Genomic DNA, 22,200 nt, shown 5'->3' with positions numbered 1-22,200 from the left:
TCACTGGCAGGTATAGGTGAGGTGAAAACTCACAGCCTGTTACCCAAACCTTTCTTTTAATAAAAATCCAAATGTTGGTTCCTGTTTCTCCACAGAAATTATCCTAATGAGTCCTGGCAGTAGCTAATGGAGTCCCTTCTTGTCAAGGTCAGCTTTTGACTTGGAAACGTACACTTTGCTCAAGCCTCCAAATATTCATTTAGTCCTTCCGTAAATTCTGTTGGCTTTTGTGGGATGACAGCTCTGACTAGGGACTACCAGTGCATGGCCCACCTGTGGCTGAGATGCTGTACCCTCTTGGAGGTCTGATGCTGCACCTTTCCATCACGCAAGTGCTCAGCTAATCCAAAGGAGGAGCTTGCTTTGGCCAGTGGTTCAGAACCCAGGCTTTAAGTTGCCAGGTAATATTCAAACAGCAAATGTTTGTGGGTTGCACGTAATACATGCTACTGCAGCTCTCCAAGATTAATGAAATGATGGGCTACGATATGTATCTTTATGGCTTGTTTAGTGGTTGTGTTCCTGACTCAGTGGGCAATCTAAGAGAATGCTTCCTGAAATTAATTACTTTTTGGGGCAATTAACATCATCCATGATCATGAAACAATGCAATCAACAAGGCTTCTGGTTTTTCTCATCTCCCTAGGGAGGAAGTACAGGTCTGGGACCTGAGTCAAATAGCTTCAAGCAAGAGGAGACTTGAAAAGGATGACTCCTCTTGTCCTCTGAAGAAAAGAGGAAAGGAGAAGCTCTTTCCAGTTTCTAACATATAAGGTTATGACCCACTTTCCTGGCTCACCACATGAACGGATCATGATGGCGTGGTATGACAGGCATGCATGCAAACATTGAGATATTCTTTTCCTGGAGTGCTTGTCTTCTGATTAGCTAACACTGCATTTCATGGGACGTGGCTCACTCTGTCGTTCCTTGAAAGCCCTGACCTGCAGCTGTGGCACTGCAAACCAGCTGGAGACCTGTGATGGGACTCAGGGACCTCACTGAAAGGCACATAGAAATCAATTGCATGAAATAATAGCAAGAAAGAGGACAGCTAAGAGACCCAGTTACTGTCATTGTGGTCTTGATTTCTCCTGAGGACTGCAGCAGGAGTCTTCCTTCTCTGATGAGTAAGGTGCCCGTCAGGTCACGCATGTCAGAACCCAGCCAAGGCTGGTGACGCGCCAGATTGAGCTGTGCCGGAGCGTCTGCAGGCAGAGCCTCAGCCTGCCCCTGGCCGTGTGTGCCTGACCTGGCCTAACACCACGCACACCTGACACCCTGGCAAACTGTCTGGAGAGCTACACAGGTTCAAAGGAACCACAGCAAAGAAGGTGAAAAACAGAGAAGGAGGTGTCAAATAAATGTCAGGATTGATGCAAGAGAAGGCAAAGGGAAAGTGTAGTCGTGAGGGAGGAAACAGCAGCTGTTTAAGTTGGTTTGAACTATTGCAAAACCACAGTGTGAGCCAGCAATGACACCCAGATCGAAACACAGGATTTCCCTGTCCTGTATGATGCTGTTGTGGCTCCGTCGTTGTTGTCCTCAGTAAATGTCCTTCAATGCAAGCTTCAGGCTTCTAAGTGCTCCATAAAACTGCTGAATGATCACGTGTTGAATAATCTCACTAAGGAAGCCTTGCAAATACTTGCAATTTACAACTAGTTGAAAACTAATCAGCAACCAGATCAGACTGGAGAGGTGTTCTTTACAAAGAGAGTCAAAGTACAATTAACCAGTGGCTCATAATATCTTCAGGCAATCTCTTTGGTTTCATCCATTTTTTTTTTCTCTTTCAGTTCAATTCAAAGTCAATTAATTCTCACCTTAAATCATAGGACACATCTTTTTGCTTGCTGTCAGTCTTCTCTTGATGAGCTTGTGTGAAGATTCAGTGATGACAGCAAATCAGGGAGGCTACTCTCTGTTGCTCCAGCTTAATTTCAATGGGAGAAGCATTTTTCAAATTTGGATGAGAGAAGCCGTTGTAAGATCACCTAGTAAATCCTTAGCAGGCAGTGTGTTAGGCACTCTTGGTCTCCGTCCTTATTTATTGTCGGAATGGAGCTTCATATATCATACCAAAGATTAGCTTGGTGTGACTGGTCTAAAAATTTCTGGCCTGGCTTTTACTCTCTCTAACAATAAGCATTATGCTTATCATCTCGTGGTCCTCGCCACTTGTGCTGGTGGTAATTGGTTATCTCCAGAGATTATTTCAGTTTAAGTATTCTAGTATATGTTTCACTAGACCCTAACAGCAGCAATGTATATTTTATTAGATTAGTGATTAACTTGTTTTTCACCCAATGTGTCATCTTTGATCTATCTCCTTTATCTTAGCAAGACTGTGTGTAGCTCAAGGGTCCTCCTAGAGCACTGCGTGATCTATGTGAGAAGTTGAAAATGAGCTTAGGCATTTGGCTTGGCCAATTCTGAAACTGTACTGAGGCTAACAAGAAAGCAGTTAGGCCACTGAAATTAATACAGTTCAAACTTCTTAAATGGCTACATAGCTGGACATGCTACAGGCCTTGCTGGAACAATTTTCTTCATTTGCCTCTGTATTTCAGAACTGGAAAAGAATATACAGCACAAATGAAATAAAAGTATGAGGAACGATTTTATGAGCATAAACACTAAGGTGAGCGTTCCCTGTGAAAGGAAACATATCCTGAGACGAAACCTGAGCAGATCTCAGCTGCAAAGTAATTTCTACAGAGCTATAAAACTTTAGAGCTGAAATACAAAATGTTATGCTCTGACTGAAAATCTGATCATTTAAATTAAGCTGTCTTCTTCCATTCTGGGCAAGCTAGAAATGTGGTTTTCTTGAATGCTTAGAAAATGTTTTTAGTATTGCCATGAAAGGAGCTATATTTGTACAAAGCCTTAAATGCTCTGAGCATGAACGGGGAGCAGTTTGCAGTCAGGATCTCCAGACTTTTCTTAAAAAAAAATCCCAGTTGGACGCTGTCCTCCCTGGCAGGCAGACCTGCCTGGCTGCGTGCTCCCAGGGGACGGCAGCATGGCGGCGGCACTGACGGGTTCTCGCCCTTGCAGGTAGTGAAATGCCACACTGGTATTTCAGCCGCGGCCCCGGGTGGGGATTTCTGTACGGAGGCTGCCTATAAAGACTGTGCTGCTTTTAGGCAACCTCCCCACCAAACACACACGCACGCACGCGTGCACGCACACACGTACGCAGGCATGCCTTGTGGGAAGACTGTTGTTAGCTGTCAGGAGAGCCAGAGAGTTGCTCTGACACGCTGACACATCTCTGCTGCAGCCAACGTCAAATTTTTTCCCTCTGGAAATGTTCAAAACTGGCCTAGATGAGCTGTAGCTTCTTCAACATTTCACAAGTTAAAAGAATCCATTTTCTTGTACGTTTTTTCTGGCAGAAATACATTTTGGAAGGCTATGCTTTCATGTATCATTATTATTATCGCTATGAGAAGGGTATTCTGAAATACAAAGGGTTATTTTCTAACAAGAGGTTCCTTGCCCAAACTGGGCTAGAAAAACCAGCTGTTCTAGTTTATCTGAGCTGTTTACCCTTCTAATTCTCCTTTTCAATGTGAGCGAGAAACAGAGTCGTCTTGTTTTTCTATGTTTGTATTTTTTTAGGTGCCAGGTGAATTTAGGGAGCTGGTAGGTAGAGTAGTCACTGCTGCTCTGGTCTGTGCAGAGCACATTTAAAAGTAATATTGTGGATATGCCACGTTCTCACTTTCCTACAGGTAACTTTTAGCACGGGACTTCACTCTCTGGTTGTAAATGCACTGCAGTCATGTTCTAATGGCAACAATCAAAATGTAGCAGAAGTTTATATCTAAACTTGGCACCTAAACGCCTCCTTCCAGGATTGTGGGGATGGGTTGCCAAAGTAAGTTCTCCTCGGCATTCATCTGTGCATCTGGCCCGCTCTTGGCACAGGATAGACCTGTGCAGTGTAAAATGAAGTTACAACTTCAGCATAATGTTGAAATGTAATAAATTAAAGCCTCTAGCCAAATGAAACTTGTAATTGGTATGTCACTTTCAAGTGAGAGAATGGCTCAGGCAGGTTCAGCGTTCTGTCCGAATTGCAGAACTGCCGTAATTATCCTGTGTGGTTTTTAATATTGCTGAGAGAAAGAAAGTGCGCTGATTTTCAGAACTACAGTCTGCTGCCAATATGCAGCTGGCATCTAAGTGTTTCAACCAGATGAAGTGTTCGTGAGCAGTAAGGCAGGGTCAAAAATTGCTAATGCCAACACAGGCTGAGTTACTTGTAAAGTACACAGATTAAACTATTTGTCTCTGTTTCAATGCATACTTTATGTTGGAAACATGAGAGGACAGATTAAAAAAAATGTAATTTTACTGCTGGTCCTTCCTAACTTTCTATGCGTGACTTTTTTCCCTCATTCCTGAGGACATTCTTCCTATAACCAATGTACATAAATTTGTATAGACACACAAAATCACACACAGGTATATAGGGAGAGACATTGGAATTCAGTGTGCCTGAATAGATTTCACACCTTTCTAGAAACAACCTAGGTGATATGAAAGCTCACTTGGCAAAAGGGTGCCCTTGAGCTAGCATATTGCATGAGGAAGCTCCTACAATAAATATGTGTGGGAGTTGCTGAATATATTTAATCTACATTTTGTCTGTCAGAAATAATAAATCTCAAGGAAAAAAAAAAGAGAAAGTTGATAGTTATTTGACCTTGAAGGTGGAGTAACACCCAACCAACTCCTCAAGTTCCTTATAGCAGTCTGAATGCTCATGAACGCAGGTATTGCTGCTCAGAGCATTGATGCTCTTTGATATCAAGTTTAATAGCTAAGTATTGAAGCGATCTTCAAGTATTCAGCAGCCAAAGTCAGATCAGAGAGATAGAAATCACCAAAATTACAGTCCATGCAAACTGTTAAAAAAGTAGTGTTAAGTGATGGATTTATCCATATCCTTGCGGCCTTTCTGGTCTCCTGAAAAATTTCTTCAGTTCTTTGGTCACATGGCCAAGATGCAATTGTGTAGTTTTCCTAATTTTAGTCTGAGGTTGATTCTGGGCTGCAGGACTGTCTGAATCAAGCTGGTTTATACAGCTGAGTTCAGGTAGGTTGAGCTGTAGTATGGATGGATTACCTATACATTTGGAAAACGTATGATTTATATTTTTAATGGTAAGAACAAACTATATATTATTAAAAAAAATACTAAACCAACACATTTCTGTGTTAGCAAATGCCTGCCCATTCTATAACTGTAAGTTACACAGACCTTCCCTTTCTTATTTCTTTCGACAAGAATGGAAAGGTGATGTACGGTCTTGCATCTGCATGTGCTTTATGCTCAAGAGAGCTCCACAGTGTCCATTGCTGCTACAAGACATCAGTAAAGAACAGCTGTGATATATCTACTGAAAACAGAGAGGACTATTAAAAAAAAAAAGGGGGGGGGGGGAAGCAGATTTTCAGGTTAGTGTATGGTCATATAACTGTGCATTTTTTAATGAAAAGATTTGATTGATATTGCTGTTACTGCCTCCAGCTCCACAGGGATGAGTATTGCCAGGAATGGTGATTGTTTTGTTTCTAAACTGAAATGTTGTGTTGCTATGGATATTCTCATTGCCCTAAAGAACAGTTTTGGTAGTATCTGACTTTTTTTTTTTTTTTTTTTGTGGCATACAGCCCTGTCTGTTCATTTCACATGCATGCGGGCTCCTAGCAGACACTGTGAAAATTCCACTTGGTGCAACAATAGTCCTTTTAATAAGCTTTTCCAAAGTATTAAAAGGTTACTTCAACAACAACAAAATGCCACTTCAGTACTTTGCTGAAGAAGTGGCATGCATTGCCATCACTGGCGAGTACCCTGAGGTGGATATTTTAGAGTAGAATGGAGCTATGTCCCTACGGTGTTTGAGATGGCAAAGGTGAGGTTAATTCACCCACTGCTTTTCTAGATGATTCCAGGGAAGACTGGTTGTTTTGAAGGGCACCAAGTTCATAACAGATTTTACTGATGCCAAGAGCCTTTAATTGATCTGACAGATGAGCAACAATAAATAGATTATCTTTGGGTACAGGAATCCAGTAAACTCTTCAAGAACAGGTAAAACTTGTTGGTCTTTTCCTGCAGTACATTCTGAACCATAACATCTATATGGGGAATAAAATTTGAACACAGTGTTCAGGTTGTTATTTTCTCTGTACTTTTGTGTATGCAGAGGCTTAGATATGCAATAATAAAGGGTAGTTTTGTCCCCAAGTGGCATTCTATGATTTTTTTCTTAAAGTGACTACATGCTTTAGGAATAAAAAGCCCAGTTTTTATATGTGACTCATGATGGCAAATAGACTTCTCAAGGCCTCAAACATCTCAAAAGGAAGACTCCAGGGTAAAGTTTTCCTATGTCATGAGGTCTTTGGTGGTTCCTAAAACATTTACCTCTACTTAATTACCTTGTATCTGGACTCTGTGCTTGGGCTCTGCATGGTAGCAAGCACCTGTTTTCTAAGGCCAGGACTAACAACTCCTCTGTTAGTAATTACTGCTGACTAGTTAATATATTTTCACAGAACTATAGCTGAGGTTGGTCAATACAGCATAACTGCTGAGATATGAGGCTTTTAGCAGATATTCCTTAAATTTTACATGATCAACTAAGAAAGAAGATTTAGATTAGATACAAGGAAAAATTTTTTTACAGTGGGGGTATAGTGAGGCAGTGGAACAGGTTGCCCAGAGAAGTTGTGGATGCCCCATCCCTGGAAGTGTTCAAGGCCAGGTTGGATGAGGCTTTGGGCAACCTGGTCTAGTGGAGGGTGTCCCTGCCCATGGCAGGGGGGTTGGAACTGGATGATCTTTGAGGTCCCTTCCAACCCAAACCATTCTATGATTCTATGGTTTATCTCATGAACAAACTACCTCCAACTTCATTACTAATGTTAGAATTACTGTGGTGTTCTGCCTTGCAGGCATAACAAGTAAATTATTTCAGTATGAAGTTCTTTCATATGATTTCTTAAAACTGGGCTGTTCCCTCCCAAGCTCTGATATCTCTTCCTTCCTTTCACTTTGTTCAGCATTTGCTAAGTGACAGATGCAATACAAACTTTACCCATCTATTAACTGCTACCTGCAGGCCCAGATCTTTTCCCGTTCTGCTTACGTAAGTAGGAACTAGGTTTCTAAATATGTTTAAAATGTAGGCTTAATCTCCATGGGTACTTGTTTAACCCATCGGTTGTTTATATCTAGGTTCCCAAATAAACTAGCTTCTCTAACTCATAGCTGTTGAAAAAAACCAGAAGCAGAATAAAACTAATCTCTAAGTTATCATATTAATTACAACATTAATTGCAAAAGCTCCAAAATTTCAAATGAAGCAGACTTCTACAGTACATTATTATTCTTCTCCACTTTGCTCCCTGATTTTATGTCTAGGGTAAAATAATAATGAAAAGAATGAAGGCCCATAAACCAAAATGAATCTACACATCCAAGTCCTAGCACTTTAACTAATGATAACCTCTGATATTTTTACCTACTGAACTTGGTAATTTACATCTGCAGTAACTATAATGAGATAAACAAGTGCCACATTATATGAACATCTGCACTGAGGGCCTAAGATTTCAATCTGTCTGGAAGCCATCTATTGATTATAGTTGGTGAAAACAACTAATGAACAAGGTTAGGTTTCCTCTTTATCTGAGACCTTTTTCACAATTGACTGCGTTGCTCATTCATCGTCTAGGCAAGACTCAAAGTCCTTTAGGAGATTGGACTGCTTCTTGATGTAGGGCTCACGTATAAGCTCCTGATTAGTGAGTTGACTAAAGGAATTTCCCAGGCCGGCCCAGTCTGACTGATGGCGGCTATTACAGCTGTAATGTGAGAGTTATACCGAAAGGAGATGATGAAAGGATAGACGTGCAGTAAAGGAAGCTGTCGGCGTTATGAAAAATCAAGGCTCAAGCAAAAGTATGGTTGATTCTGAAAAAAGATATGAGGAAGCTCTTTTGGAGTGATGATTTTAAGACCCACTTCAGGAAAGTCTGTAAGTTAGGTTTGGGGTTTTTTTCTCAACATGTACTTTTCAAGTAAGAGTTGTATGAAATTTCATGGAGGCAGAGCTGTTTGCTTGATTAGAACAACAGCAAAGAAGTATAGAAGCATTCAAAAACTGTGAAAAACTGTCTGTTTTGCTGTGAAGCTAAGCTTTGTGCTAGGAAGTAAGAAAGGCATTTTCTTTATGCTACTAGAAAGTCAAAACCTCTTGTTTTAGTGTCAAGTTAATGCTAATATTAGTTGGAACTAATTTTGCTCTGGTTTGCTTCTTGCAGCTAGGCAGGGCCACATGGTGTTTGGATTCCCAACTAGTGCATGAGATTATCTTCAACTGGAAAATGTTTCCTAGTCTTAAGCTAAAGTTAGCACGAAGATTTTCTCTTTCTGTCCCCATGAACCTAAACTAGTTTGTTATGCTTTCACTTTATGCCAAGAAGCTTTTAAATTCCTGTAGAGATTCTATAGTACTAAAGGGGAGCAAACACAGAAACACCATTGAAGTGTCACCAGCTGTCAGCAACTCTCTTGGTTGCACTGGAGATGTCACCATTTGCACTATGCATAGAATAGGAAATACCAAGTTACCATGCTGTTTTTTTCTAGCCAAGTCTTCAAAAGAGTTAAGGATGGAGCATCTCTGACCTTTCTGGGTAACCATTTCTGGTGTGGCATCACTGTCCTGGCAAGAATTTTTTTCCTAATGCCTACCCATAATCTCCCAAACCTCAGAATGATGCTGTTGTCATGTTGCCCCTTGCTTTACCACCTATCTCTACTGTGACAAGTTTGGTTCTGTCATCTCTGGGGCTTATTTTCAAGTACTGGTAGAGTGTTTTACCTCCGTGCTTTGCCTCCTCTTCATCAGGCCAAACAAGCCCATGTCCTTCAGCCTCTTCTTGTGGCGTACGTGCTCTAGGTTCCTCACTGCCTTGGTAGCTCTCTGCTAGTTCCTCTCCAGTTTCTTGGCATCCCCTTTCTTGAACTGGGAGGGTTCAAATCACAGCACTCCAGTGCAGTGTTACTCCCTGCCGAATGGGGGTAACAACTTCCCTCGGTCTGCTGGCCATGCTTCTCCTAACATAGCCTGTTATGCCATGTCCCCAATTCACAATGTAGGTGCGCTGTTGGTTCCAATTGCAGTTGGTGTCCACTGTAAGTGCCAGACCCTTTTCAGCAGGTCACCTGCTCAGCTGGTCAGTCCCAGCCAGCACTGATGGCTGGGCTTATTCCACCCCCAGTGCAGAGACTTGTACTTCTTGAACATTGAAATCTCTGTTGTCCCACTACTTGAGCCTGTGTGTCAAGATGAGGGTGTCCCTGTTGTAGATCCTGACGCAGCTTAGTCTTGTTTCCACTCCTGAGGAAGGCCAAAGTATTCCTAGGAAACTTCATAGAATCATAGAATGGTTTGGGTTGGAAGGGACCTTAAAGATCATCTAGTTCCAACCCCCCTGCCATGGGCAGGGACACCCTCCACTAGACCAGGTTGCCCAAAGCCTAATCCAACCTGGTCTTAAATACTTCCAGGGATGGGGCATCTACAACCTCTTTGGGCAACCTGTTCCAGTGCCTCACCACCCTCACAGTAAAGAATTTCTTTCTAACATCTAATCTAAATCGACCCTCCTACAGCTTAAACCCATTACCCCTTGTCCTGTCACTACACTCCCTGATAAACAGTCCCTCACCATCTTTCCTGTAGGCCCCCTTCAGAAACTGGTAAACTGCAATTAGATCTCTCCGGAGCCTTCTTTTCTCCAGGCTGTGAACACTCCCAACTCTCTCAGCCTGTGCTCGTAGGAGAGGTGCTCCATCCCTCCAATCAGCTTCATGGCCCTCCTCTGGGCTCGCTCCAACAGCTCCATGTCTCTCCTGTCTGGGGGCCCCCAGAGCTGGATGCAGTACTCCAGGTGGGGTCTCACAAGAGCGGAGTAGAGGGGGAGGATCACCTCCCTCGACCTGCTGGTCACACCTCTTTTGATGCAGCCCAGGACACGGTTGGCTTTCTGGGCTGCAAGCGCACACTGCCGGCTCATGTTGAGCTTCTCATCAATCGATACCCCCAAGTCCTTCTCCTCAGGGCTGCTTTCAATCCATTCCTCACCCAGCCTATAGTCGTGCTTGGGATTGTGCAGACCCACATGCAGGACCTTGCACTTGGCCTTGTTGAACTTCATGCAGTTCGCACAGGCCCGCCTCTTCAGCCTGTCAAGGTCCCTCTGGATGGCATCCCTTCCCTCCAGTGTGTTGACCCCACCACACAGCTTGGTGTCGTTGGCAAACTTGCTGAGGGTGCACTCGATCCCACTGTCCATGTTGCTGACAAAGATGTTGAACAGTGCCGGTCCCAGTACCGACCCCTGAGGAACACCACTTGTCACCATTCTCCACTTGGACATTGAGCCGTTGACCGCAACTCTTTGAGTGTGACAATCCAGCCAATTCCTTATCCACCAAGTGGTCCATCCATCGAATCCATGTCTCTCCAATTTAGAGACAAGGATGTCATGCGGGACAGTATCAAATGCCTTGCACAAGTCCAGGTAGATGACGTCAGTTGCCCTTCCCTTATCCACGGATGCTGTAACCCCATCATAGAAGGCCACCAAGTTTGTCAGGCATGATTTGCCCTTAGTGAAGCCATGTCGGCTGTCACCAATCACCTCCTTATTTTCCGTGTGCCTGAGCATAGTCTCCAGGAGGGTCTGCTCCATAATCTTGCCAGGCACAGAGGTGAGACTGACCGGCCCGTAGTTCCCTGGGTCTTCCTTTTTACCCTTCTTAAAAATGGGGGTTATGTTCCCCCTCTTCCAATCAGCGGGAACTTCACCGGACTGCCAGGACTTCTCAAATATGATGGAGAGTGGCCTGGCAGTTCCCTCAAGACCCACGGATGCATCTCATCAGGTCCCATGGACTTGTGCACCTTCAGGTTCCAACCTTCAGGTTGTGAACTTGACTTCACAAAACTTACAGCCTGTTTCTCTTGAATAATATTCATATCCAAACCTGAAGGGTTTTTTACACTTTTTCGGTTACTTGTAATAGTCCTGGATGACAAAATCACTGGTATCTCCAGTAGTAAGCCCTGACCAAACCCTACATCTGCCTCTAGTGCAGGCATTAGCAGTAGCAGTGTGACTCTGAGAGCAGCATGGCTGTGTTTCGCAGAGACCAGCAAGAACACATATTAAAAGAAATGAAATGTTTGTTCTGGACAGTGATAAGTTGATTTGGTGTGTCTGGAAGAGCTGCCCACTTGTAATGATCCATAATGTATAATATGCGTGGTAACGGGGATAGATGATCTACCCAAATATGCCTGTCTGGGACACTAATGAAAGAGCAGGATGCAAAGCTCCTGAGCCCCTAAACCTAGTTGTGTTTAAGGAGAAGTATTTAAAAACAACAGGCCAATGAACATGAACGATTTTTAAACAGTCTAAATTGTGTGTTACCTTATTGCTGGAAAAAAAAGTTATAGCCTCAGTTACAGAAAACTTTTAACAGATCTTGAAAAATCCAAAGTGTGGTGATTTAATTATATTTTTTTTACAACCTGCAATTTTACCACGTTGTTGTTTATATCAAGCTACAAGCTCAGCTTTTACAGAACTATCCCTCCTGCACCCCTAAAAGCCCTTAGGGTAGAAAGCTGTTTATGGTTACAGGTGTCTCATATAAGGAGCCTTTGAAAAAGGACTCCAAACAGATTTTATCCTACGAAATCTCTACAGTGGATGCAATTATCAATCAGGTGCAAAGAACTATGTACTTTACAGCACAGGTGTGAGAAAGCTGTTGCATCTCCTTACCTGTAAATTACAAGGGTCAGAGCTATGCAGGGAAGGGTTCACAGGTTTGAAAAAGTCATAGCGGGGAGAAGAAAATGGCAAGTGATGCAATATGGGGACAGTCTGCTAAATTCAGCCATGGGTGAAAGCCAGTGACAGTGAAGTGAGCTGGCATCAAGAAGGAATATGAGCATGCAGGACTTTAAAATACCACTTTACACAGAAATGCTGGGGTATTCCCACAAACCACTATCTCAGACTTCATGGTACATTTCTGAGAAGTATGTTTGGGGAAATACGTGACTCCAACACCTAGAACAATATTACTGAAGATGCTTCCCACCAAAGCTCTTCAGAGAGTAATAAACAGGCATAAGACATTTGCCATGGCTCTCTTGTCCCTTCAGAAATTACCTTGCATGTGAACAAAGTTTCAGTGATCTGGGCTGCATCTCCTGATACATCCCTTTCCAGTGAAATGGCAGGTTGGAAAGCAATCCTGAGAGCCTCTGAAACCTCTCACCACTGGCAGTGAGCTACCTTTTGTTTTAGGGGTATCCCTTACAGGGCCCATGTTCTTAAATCCCCTCTCACTCTCCTGGAGGATTCAGTTCTTTGTATATAGAGGTACTGCGAAACATGTATGTGCGTGCACGTGTGAAAGTGTGTTTTTTAACACAACTAATGTTGTAATGAAGAAGGACCCAAACAGATGTATCTCACTTTGTTCTGGAAAGAAAATCCTCAAGCCACACTTGCAACATCCTTTGTTCCGGGAACCTCCCTTCCCTCCACCCTGTCCTGACTTTTCTGTGTCTGGGAATGTACTTTGGGTTATATGGAGGTAAGCAATATGTTACCCTGACCTCACTGCTAAATTTACAGGAGATGGAACTGACTTTGACATGGGAGCGGAGATGGGACTGCTGGATTATTTCTGGTCTCAGCTGCACCAGTGAGATGTCACCTTCAGAGATTGTCTGCTAAGCCAAAGCAAAAAGGATTTGTACTTTATAGCATGTTTGCAGTTTTCAGTAAGCCTGTTGTACAAAGAGATTCTCGAAAAAACATTAATTGCTTTATCTTGGAAGGGGGTCCATGAAGAATAATATTTTGCTTAACTTAGGAGGAGTGTTATTGTTATGACCTAGAAAGAGAAAAAATGTTGGGAAGATCTTCACAGAAACACTCCTTTTCTTTTCCTCCTCTCCTTCCTCTTCTTACCCTGAAAAAGCTATTGTTATATGGCATGAATGTAGAAATTACTGTCCCCCTCCAATCAGGATGCCTTTGCTTAATGGACGGCAGCACAAGTCAGTGTAAACTATAGGCTATTTGCTGTCCTTTTTGTGAAGGCGGCAGGTCCTGCTGGGGCTTCACTTGCCAGAGCTAAACATCCTGGGGACTGCCCGGGGTGAAGGAGAGAAACCTTGCCAGTGATGCTGATAGCAGGTAGGAGAATGCCTTCTTGCCCAAGCTACAGGGTCATGAGCATTTAAGAAGAATTTCATGATTAACAAGAATTTTGTTAAAAGATTGCTCTGGCTTGAGATGTTACACTGATTTTTTTTTTTTTTTTTTTTTTATCTGCGTGTCTAGAGAGACAAAAAATCCTAGCTAAGGCCCTACAACCAGACTGCACGAGTGGAAACAGCGGCAGAGCAAAATACACATCTGCTGCAGGAGACTGGTATAAAGTCACGAGAGATCAGGAACCATTGTCAAGGGCTACACCTTATTTACCTTTGTTTTTTTTTCCTGGCTGGGAATGAACTAACTGCTGTTTGCTGACTTTAGTGGAGAACCTGAGAGCAGACATGCAGGGTTTTGCCAGCTGCAGCTAACATGACTGTTTGATCGATGCTTCTAAATGCATTTTCCACAAGGAGTGAGTGCCCACAGGACAGGTGGAAAGCAGCTGTTCGCCTCTGTGCTGCTCAGAGCCCCCCCAGGCTGCCATGTTGTGCCCACCCCAAGCTTGTTCGTACAATCCTTGCCAAAGCATCTGTCCCACAGGCCACCTGCCTGCTCCATAAAGCCCCCCGTGGGTGTCCCCACTGCGTGGCGTCCTGCCCTGCACTGTCACGGCGGGCGCTGGAGGGGAGCCAGCCCAACGTGCAGCATGCGGCTAGCTGAGAGCATCGCTTTTGCTGCGGCAGTTGGGGGGAAAAAAAAGGCCGTGTAGAGCCTCACAGGGCTGAAGGACAGGCCAGAGGTGGTTGCTATGAGCCAAACTGCTGTCTGGCCCTGCGTATGCGGTGACAGAGCAGATGATATGTGCCTGCCATTTTGTCAAAGTCAAAACTTGCATGTGGACTAGCAAATGTTCCTTCAAAGCTGCTCCAGTGCTGTGCTGCGGTGGATCAGGATGCGGGTGTTGGGCTTCTTTTTTAGTCTCTCTGAGTCAGAACAGTAGGATTTGAAAGCGCTTTTTCGTTAAAAATACACAAAATGGCAACAGTGGTGCCCAACTTTTAAATCTACATCTTTCATATCTACATCTGTAGCCACTGCAGTAGATGTGAAGAACATGAGGTTGCCTCTAAAATGCAGGTCCATGTCTTTCAGGTGTAATAAATACCACTTCTTTTACAGGTAAGCATATTATAGACTACAGAATTCATTGTGCCCTGTTTTCTATCCATAATTACCTCCACAATAACTTAATTACAACCCTAAGCCCATGTACTGGTAAATCTGTCCGTCTTTCTTCGTAACAGCAGAAAATAACTGATCTAATTAGGAAAAAAGTCCTTGGTGGACAGGTAATCCGCAGTGTTTATTCAGCAGGCACGGCACTGGCCAGGCTGCCAGCTCGCAGACGTGGCTGTACAAGAGGCCAGTGCCAGACCTGTGCTGGCATCCCCCAGCTCAGCGTGCAGGACTTCAGAAACCTGCAGACCAAAACCCCTTAGCAACACCCAGCCCTTAAACCTTGGCAACATCCACTCCAGCTTCTCGTTGGCTTGACGTACAAATTGGGAAGGGAGTTGTGTGCAATCCTGTCATGGTTTGCAGTGAGGGTCTCCTGATGTAAGTCGTCCTTGCTGGAGGCGCTGGAAGCACCTCTGAGTCAGCATCCAGATGGTCTTGCTTTCTGCCAAGCGAATTTCAGAGCTTCTGAAATTTCTCCTTTCTTTTGCAAACACTGCTTAGCCTTTCTCACTTTCCCAGTTTACCCATTTCATACTTTTTTCCAGGATAGCATTTGCTGCCTGACCCTGTCCGGTAACACTTCTCACTGGAGGCTCAGCATCCCCCCCCTCTCAGCAGAGAGAAGCCAGCTCCCTCCCTGCCCCCTCCCCCCGTGCCGGCTTTCCAGCCCCTTCCTTGATGAACCGCTCTGGCACTCACACCTCTTTCAAATGCCTCTGCTTCAGTCTTTCACACCGGAAGACAATTTTTCTTCCATCTCTTTGTGTCACTTAAGCTGTGCCAAAACTTTTGCAATAACATCTGCAGAACATTGCAGCTATCCAAAGCATCAGTTCTGGATTCCCAGGTTTTAAGTATTTTCAGGTTGAGTAGTAGCATCACTTAAAAAAAACAAACCAAAACAAAATACCTACAACAATGCTGCTTGCAAATATTGGTTTGTAGATTCTCCTTTTCATCAGTGTGTATATCATCAGGCCTGGGCTCCTCATCACAGCTTCCTTTATTTTAAAACCTCTAATCTTTGTCTGTATGCTTTCAAAACAACAAATATGGTCCTATTAATAAAATATTATTTCAAGGCTATATGTATCATAAGTTTAGAGCAGCTTTTTTTCCTTGCATCAGAAAACTTCTTAAGGATCCTTATTTTAATTTTCAAAAAAAACAGACTAAAATTCCTGTAATCCCAGCTTTCATTTTAAGCACGAAGCAGGAGCCGGGTAACACACCTAATCCAACGTGCTCGCAGAGTGAGCTGACAGCCCATATGGCTGCCCTGTCCGTCCTCAAGGATAAAGGTTGTCTTTGAAAGCCTCCGTTGTTCTCTCAGGCGTGGTTGCGTCACTGTGTTGTTAACTGCAATGCAAACGCAAAGGTAAGCACTGCACAAACGCACCCCAACTATGCCACCAAGCAATACTTTTATTACAAAGGGGAAGTTTTATGATGAAAAAGCATATTTCCTCTTTACACTATTTTCTTGCTTTTAGTTAACAGCTTTTATTCTACAAGGTCTATTTTAATGTCAGTTACAGATCATTCATCCTGCATGTCACATCCAAGCTTCTCCAGCCTTAACAATTGCGTGAGGTTTAAACTCATGCATAGTTTTGGGCTATGCCCGATGTCCAGTGTTTTGAGTTAAACTCCAGTGTGCTTATATATCCTGAAGCGCAGTGTACTTTTCAGGCAGAGCTCAACACTGATACTACAACATTATTGATTTATTTTGTTGTTATTCTAAGCCAAACACAGTTATTCTAGCTGGGGCCCATTATCTTATAACCTTCATGGGCTTCAGAAAGTTTCTGAACTTTCTGAAAGATATTACCTTCTTAGGCAGCAGCTAAAAAACCCCTTTCACTCTTCATCATTTTTCTGTGTTCACCTAATGGTTCAGGTTTGGCTGTTTCAGTTCCTGGTCAACACGCAGTAAGACATATTTTTGAGGGTCAGACAATGCCCTTAGATCTCTCTAGAACTGAGGGAGAACCGAAATGTCTTATTTAAGTTACAGGGACTCCCAGATATCTAAATATGTTCAAGGCAGTAGTGGTGTCCTTCTGAGCCCCAGAAAGCAAGAGCAAGCCAGGCACCTTTGAGGCCAACACCTTTCAAGATGTGAGTGATGGCAGCTTGGCTCGTAGTCCTGCAGCTGATTACAGCTGAGAGATTGCAAAACGCAGAAATAGGTATGAGGGCTTTGCACAATTTTGGAGGGAATATGTGGTCAGCATGGAGGAAAAAAGCCTAATGACGAACCCTGTATTTGCAGCTGGTGTCCCTGTTCCCTTTCGTGGTCATGGTGGTGCTTGCTCTGTGACCAAGGGCATGGGCATGTTCAGAAGGCCCTGATACCTTGCGGGAATTTGCAGTATTGGCTCCAAACTGCAGCTGCTAAGGACATGTTAGGCAAATGCCTGCTTCCTCTTTTCCATATCTGTGGATATTTAGGCTGGTCTGAGAGATCACTAAGAATAATAGGATACAGCTATGGGAATGGGAGCTTAGGTTGAATAATGGAAAAAAATAGTATCAAATGTTAAATTCCTAAACTTGAATTCGTTGCAGTCATGCTGAGGCTGAGCGCAGCACTGGAAGATACAGCTGAATAAAGGGGGCAAGCAAACTCTAATTTCTGATCCTGAGCTGACAATACCTCTATTGTGTATAATAAAATGTTTTTGGCTCTGAACATGTGAAATAAGATAAAATGGGCTTAGTTCCTTGTCATATGCAAACCTATTAAAACATCCAAGGCATGACTGTAGAGAATGGCAAAACCCTGCTCTATTTATACTATCTGCTATACATCCCTTTTTGTCTTTGGTATATTTGAACAAATCTCCCTGCTGGGTTTTCAGTGAGCAGATGCTGTGCAACATCTAAACCAACACGCTAAGCGTAAACTTACATGGTTATATTACACCTGACTCTTCAAGCCTTGTCCTTGATGCACTGTGACGTTGAGCGTAAACGTGCTTTTTCTCCAGTCTGATTTCTGCTGCTATGTCCAGATCTTTGTCTCAGATCAGATGATGCCTTAAGGTCATGTTATCTTCCCCATGGGCTGGGTCTAGAGTATGAGTCAGGAATGCAAACTGAGGTTTTAATCAGTAGCAGTTAAAGTGCAAGAATGGAAGGGCAGCTGCTGGAGTTGAAATAACTTAGGAAACATCAGTCTCATCACTTTGCATAGCTTGTGTGACTGTGCTCATTAGGTTATCATGCCATGAACCACCCTCCCAAGAGGGCTGTGAAGTGATACTGTGGGGCTTTTTGGTCCTGAACCCTAAAGACAGGAAAACGTAACACTTCTGTCAAGCTGGAGCCCAAGGGCTAAACATGGTAACAAGCAAACAGGCAGCTTGAGATACCCTCAGCTTTAATGAGCTGCCTTTTGAGGACATACTGCCAGGCTAAGCAATAGCCAGTGAAAGGGCTGGGAGTCTTGTATCACGGCTCATGATGGTGCTAGTTCATCGCACCTGCAGTTTTGTATGGGCCCAGAAAGGAGGGTTGAATGTTTCTTAATATATAGCATGTTCCTACTCAAAAGAACATTGCCCTTCCCTCCCCCCTAAAAAAAGCCAAGTAACCTAAACCCTGCATCTGTGCACAATATAATGCAATATTTTACATAGTTGAATTCTGTTTAGCAAGAGTGGGAGGAGAAAAAGCATTAATATTTAGGAGCAGTGATAGTAGAAAAAAGGTATGAGGATCAAGCGGGGAATGGAATGACTAATCATCTGCAATGAATTAATGTCTATATTCTGTGTTATCTACTACAACATTATCCATACTAATTAAAGAGTTTCTACTAAAACAATTCAGTGGAAGGCTGTTGAACTGGGTTGTGGTTAAGACACTATCTCAAGATAGGAGGACCAGGGGTCAGTTCCTGGTTCAGCCAAAGACACTTTGGATGCTACCCAGTGTGTTTAAATTCAAGGTCTCAAATCTTCTCTCTGTAAAAGACCAAGTGAGGAGGTCATAGTTCCTAAGTCCAAGACTATGGCGACGATGATCTCAATTATGTTTGAGATGTCCAGTGGTGATATGGCTCATGGTAACATTTACTGGCAAAGAACAACTAAAGAAGGGTGAAGACAGAGGATGCCAGGTGCTTTGATAGGTCAGCAATATTGGACAGAGAGCTGTAGCAGATTTTGTAAGTAAAAATAAATTATTTGCAGGAGCACTCTGATGCCACCAGGAGCATTACACAGATTGCCTTCAGTAACAGTCTCCTGTTGTAGAAAAATCTAAGTCTCTGTACCTAGATTTAATTTAAAAAATGAATTTGCCCTTTTAAAGGAAGGGCTAAGGCTTGAAAATACATTTGCTGCATTGCAGCAAGCAGGTTCACTAATAACAACAAAGACCAAAGACAAATTTTTTTTGCATTAGAGAGAACACTTTATTATTTCTCTAACATTCTTTGCTTTCTTTGGAGTCCTGCTGAAATGTTTTTGATTGCATACAAGTAGGAGATCAGTTGTAATAGGGTGTGTCGTCGTTTCTCATCCCTGTTTATAGCTTTCCGTTGTTGCCAGGTCTGATATTCTTCTTTGTGACTTCTGAACACTGCTTTGATTTTAAAGGGACACTATCAATAGAAACAACCCAAAAAGTTTGCACCCCATTCTTGAGGACATCTTACAGGGAGTCAGATATACTAAGTATGGCATTTGAAAATGCCCAGCATTGGGCTTTTTTTTTTTTTTTTTAAGTTTGTGAGTTTCACAGAGCTAAACCAATACTTGGGTATTTCTAAAAGCCCCCTTCCTGATCTTTAGACTGCAGCTCTTCATTCTCACGCTACTTTATATTTAGGTTTCCTCTTTTTTATATTAATTTTGCCTACCACTACTTTTTGGGCAGTAAAAGTAAACTTGTCCAGGTTTCCTGGTGTTTATTCATTCATGGCATACGCAGTGTTACTTGGGTTAACAAGTTAGAAGAAAAAGTTAGATTTTAATTGTCTGTTTTCTATCACATTTTTAAAAAATTATAAAAACAATTTCCTCAACATGCAGTGCTGTAAGTTCCCTTCCCCCGTGTTGTTTTTGGACCTGGAGTATTTTGAAAACGACCTCTTAAAAAAACACTAGTATTTTTAAAACCTTTTACTGGAATGCATTTGATTTGAGTTATTCAAAGCAAATGTGGAGGACTAACAGACCTATGAAAATGATCTGTGATGGGAGAGCAGCATTGTTTGCTTAACTCCCCAGGACATGTTCTGTTCTGCATGCACGTGTAGGACTTCCTGGGAACCTTATGGGAACTATATGCACCTACCAGCAGAATTTAGCCCCCCAATATCCAGAAATATGTTTAGGCACAGTGCAATGTCACAATCCGTTGGTTGCAGGTTTCTGGTAGGAGCTGGACCTTTGGCCATGAGTGATGAAATGAACAGACCTGATAATCTCCTCTTTGAGGTCCCTACTTGAAGGATTGTGTATCCCCTTCAGGATAAGAACAGCTGTAATAATACCTCCTGCACCAGCAGTTCAGCGTGGGGGTACCAGACGGGCTCCATTTGTGTAGGACGGCTTGTCAATACATATGCCAAAGTCTTGGTTGCCATAAATGTACCTTAGTTCCCCTGATTTCAGAAGAGTAATGCCAGGTCACATCATCCGATAATCCAATCCAACAGAGATTTGTATATTTATATATGAATTTCCTATCAGTTTAATGGACAATTTAACTACTGGTTTGTTGAGATAAATCTCACTAAAGGTTATCAGATGGAGTTTTTTTAGTGCTTCTTTTCCCTCTCTGAGGATCATATCATAGGAACAGCCTTTAGGTGCTTAGGAATTTTTCTCCTCTTCTTACCTATTCCCACATGTGCAGACACAGTCCTTCACTTATCACATTGCATGTAATTGCTGTAGGGAGGATGATGATTTCAAGTACGAGAATATGAAGCAGGATCAGATGAATTCTTTAAGCAGCATGGAGTCTAACCTCTCGTGTGTGTATATCTATTCAAAAATAAAGACTCCACACCCTTTACCATATATAGAGTATCAACAGAATCATTTCGACAACACAATTTTCTTACAATAATCACTGAATCACCAGCAAATAACTCTTCCACCAATTAGGAAAAATGATGAGTCTAAGTTCAGCCCAAAGTGTCTGAAACATAGTGGTTCTAGTTAAAACCCTTTTTGGACACAGTTATAAATTCCAACAGCCATGTGAGGGAGGATGAGAGGAGCAAAGGATGATAAGACCTATGTAAAATCAATTTTGTTGCTGATGAAATCTCAAAGTAAAGAGGCTTAAGAATCAGTGAGCACATGAATACAAGCAATAAAAAAATAATCATTTTAACTTCATTGGTGCTTTTATAATGCAGGTAGTGAAACAGCTTCTTGTGTATACTCACAGAGACTGAAGATTCTTAATAAGCAGGTGGGAAGAAACAAAAGGGTGAAAAATTACTATGTCCTGAGCAGTGCACTCGATGCTTACCCACTGTAGAAAACTATCTGTATAAAACAGTCTGAAAAGAATTTGCTGCCAATCAGCATTTCAAACCTCTCTGTAAAAATGCCTGTTAGACTAAAGACAGTCATCTGAAGCTCTGACTAGTGGTCAACCTGGATGAAACTTCACCTCAGACATCCTGAAGAATCCATCTTTGGTTATTCTTATATTGAAATAAGCTTCTTAAATTGATATATACAGTGACAACAAGGTGATTAGGATTAAAAACACAAAACAGCTATCCTCTGGTCACTCAGGTCCTATATAAAATCAGCCTCTTTTTTCTGAGATACTTTCTGATTCAACACCAACCGCGTGAAGATAGTTACGTTAACTGACGTATGATCTCATTTGTCTTCAGTGGTGTTATGATCTGATTCAATCTTTTAGTGAGTTATAGGCTTTTGTGGTCCGGGTATTGATGAAATCTGCCTTCTTAAAGTCAGCCTTTGGAATGAAAGAAACAGAATAATTAATTATCCTCAGTGTCGATCCTGCGAGTGAAGGGTGGGTTCCACTGCCTAAAAGCGAGATATGGTGCCATGGTAAGGGTCTAGGCAGAGTCCTCAACAGTCAACAGCGACAGAACGGGCATCTCCCAGGAGTGACTCTGTTCAGTCTAAGTTAGGTGAGACGAATCATTGGAGTTGCTTAACTCTCTCCACCAACTGTATGGGGAGCCTATTCTTCTAGCTCAGCTCTACAGACTCCTAACTCTTAGGTGACTAATGTCAGCTGAGATTAACCCTATCATCTGAACAAAAAGTACAGGGCAATGCCAAAATGACTCAGGATTTTATCAGTTTTGTTTGAGCAAGTGATTTCTCTGGCTTGTTAGACTGTCTTTTCAACAATGTCTAGGCATTAGGTGGCCTGCAGTTTTCAGTGTTGTACCTGATGTCTGCAGAGGACCCAATTTGCACAGGAACAGCAAGTAATCAGCATTTTTTGAAACTCAGACCTGACAAATGTGTCTTATAGGCATACCCAAAGTACCAGTGACTTCAGAAAATTCATGCCATCAGGGATACTGCTGTACAGTAAAGTCAGGAATGTAGTTGCAAAAAACCAGAGACATCAAAATCTGGTTAGAGTTTATGTGGGTACAACACCCTTATTCTTCAACGCAGATTTCTGGTTTCTGAGGCAGTGTACTGC

General features: G+C 42.6%; 1 protein-coding gene across 3 annotated transcripts in view; it reads right to left on the bottom strand.

Annotated features, from left to right (window-relative positions):
• Nucleotides 1–18,927: 18,927 nt before the first annotated feature.
• Nucleotides 18,928–22,200, bottom strand: part of PKP2 (plakophilin 2) — a 45,563-nt gene continuing 42,290 nt past the window's right edge. For 2 of the 3 annotated variants that reach the window (XM_075756008.1, XM_075755999.1), the window contains exon 13: nucleotides 18,928–21,489. In XM_075756008.1, the coding sequence (XP_075612123.1) occupies nucleotides 21,421–21,489 (69 nt within the window). In that variant the 3' untranslated portion in view covers nucleotides 18,928–21,420. The remainder of the gene's footprint in view (nucleotides 21,490–22,200) is intronic. The other variant, XM_075755989.1, reaches the window with a different exon arrangement.

The sequence above is a fragment of the Balearica regulorum genome, chromosome 1, assembly GCF_011004875.1.
Source record: "Balearica regulorum gibbericeps isolate bBalReg1 chromosome 1, bBalReg1.pri, whole genome shotgun sequence".
NCBI lineage: Eukaryota > Metazoa > Chordata > Aves > Gruiformes > Gruidae > Balearica > Balearica regulorum.
Note: the sequence above shows the minus strand (reverse complement) of the source record. Positions and strands in the feature narration are given on the sequence as shown.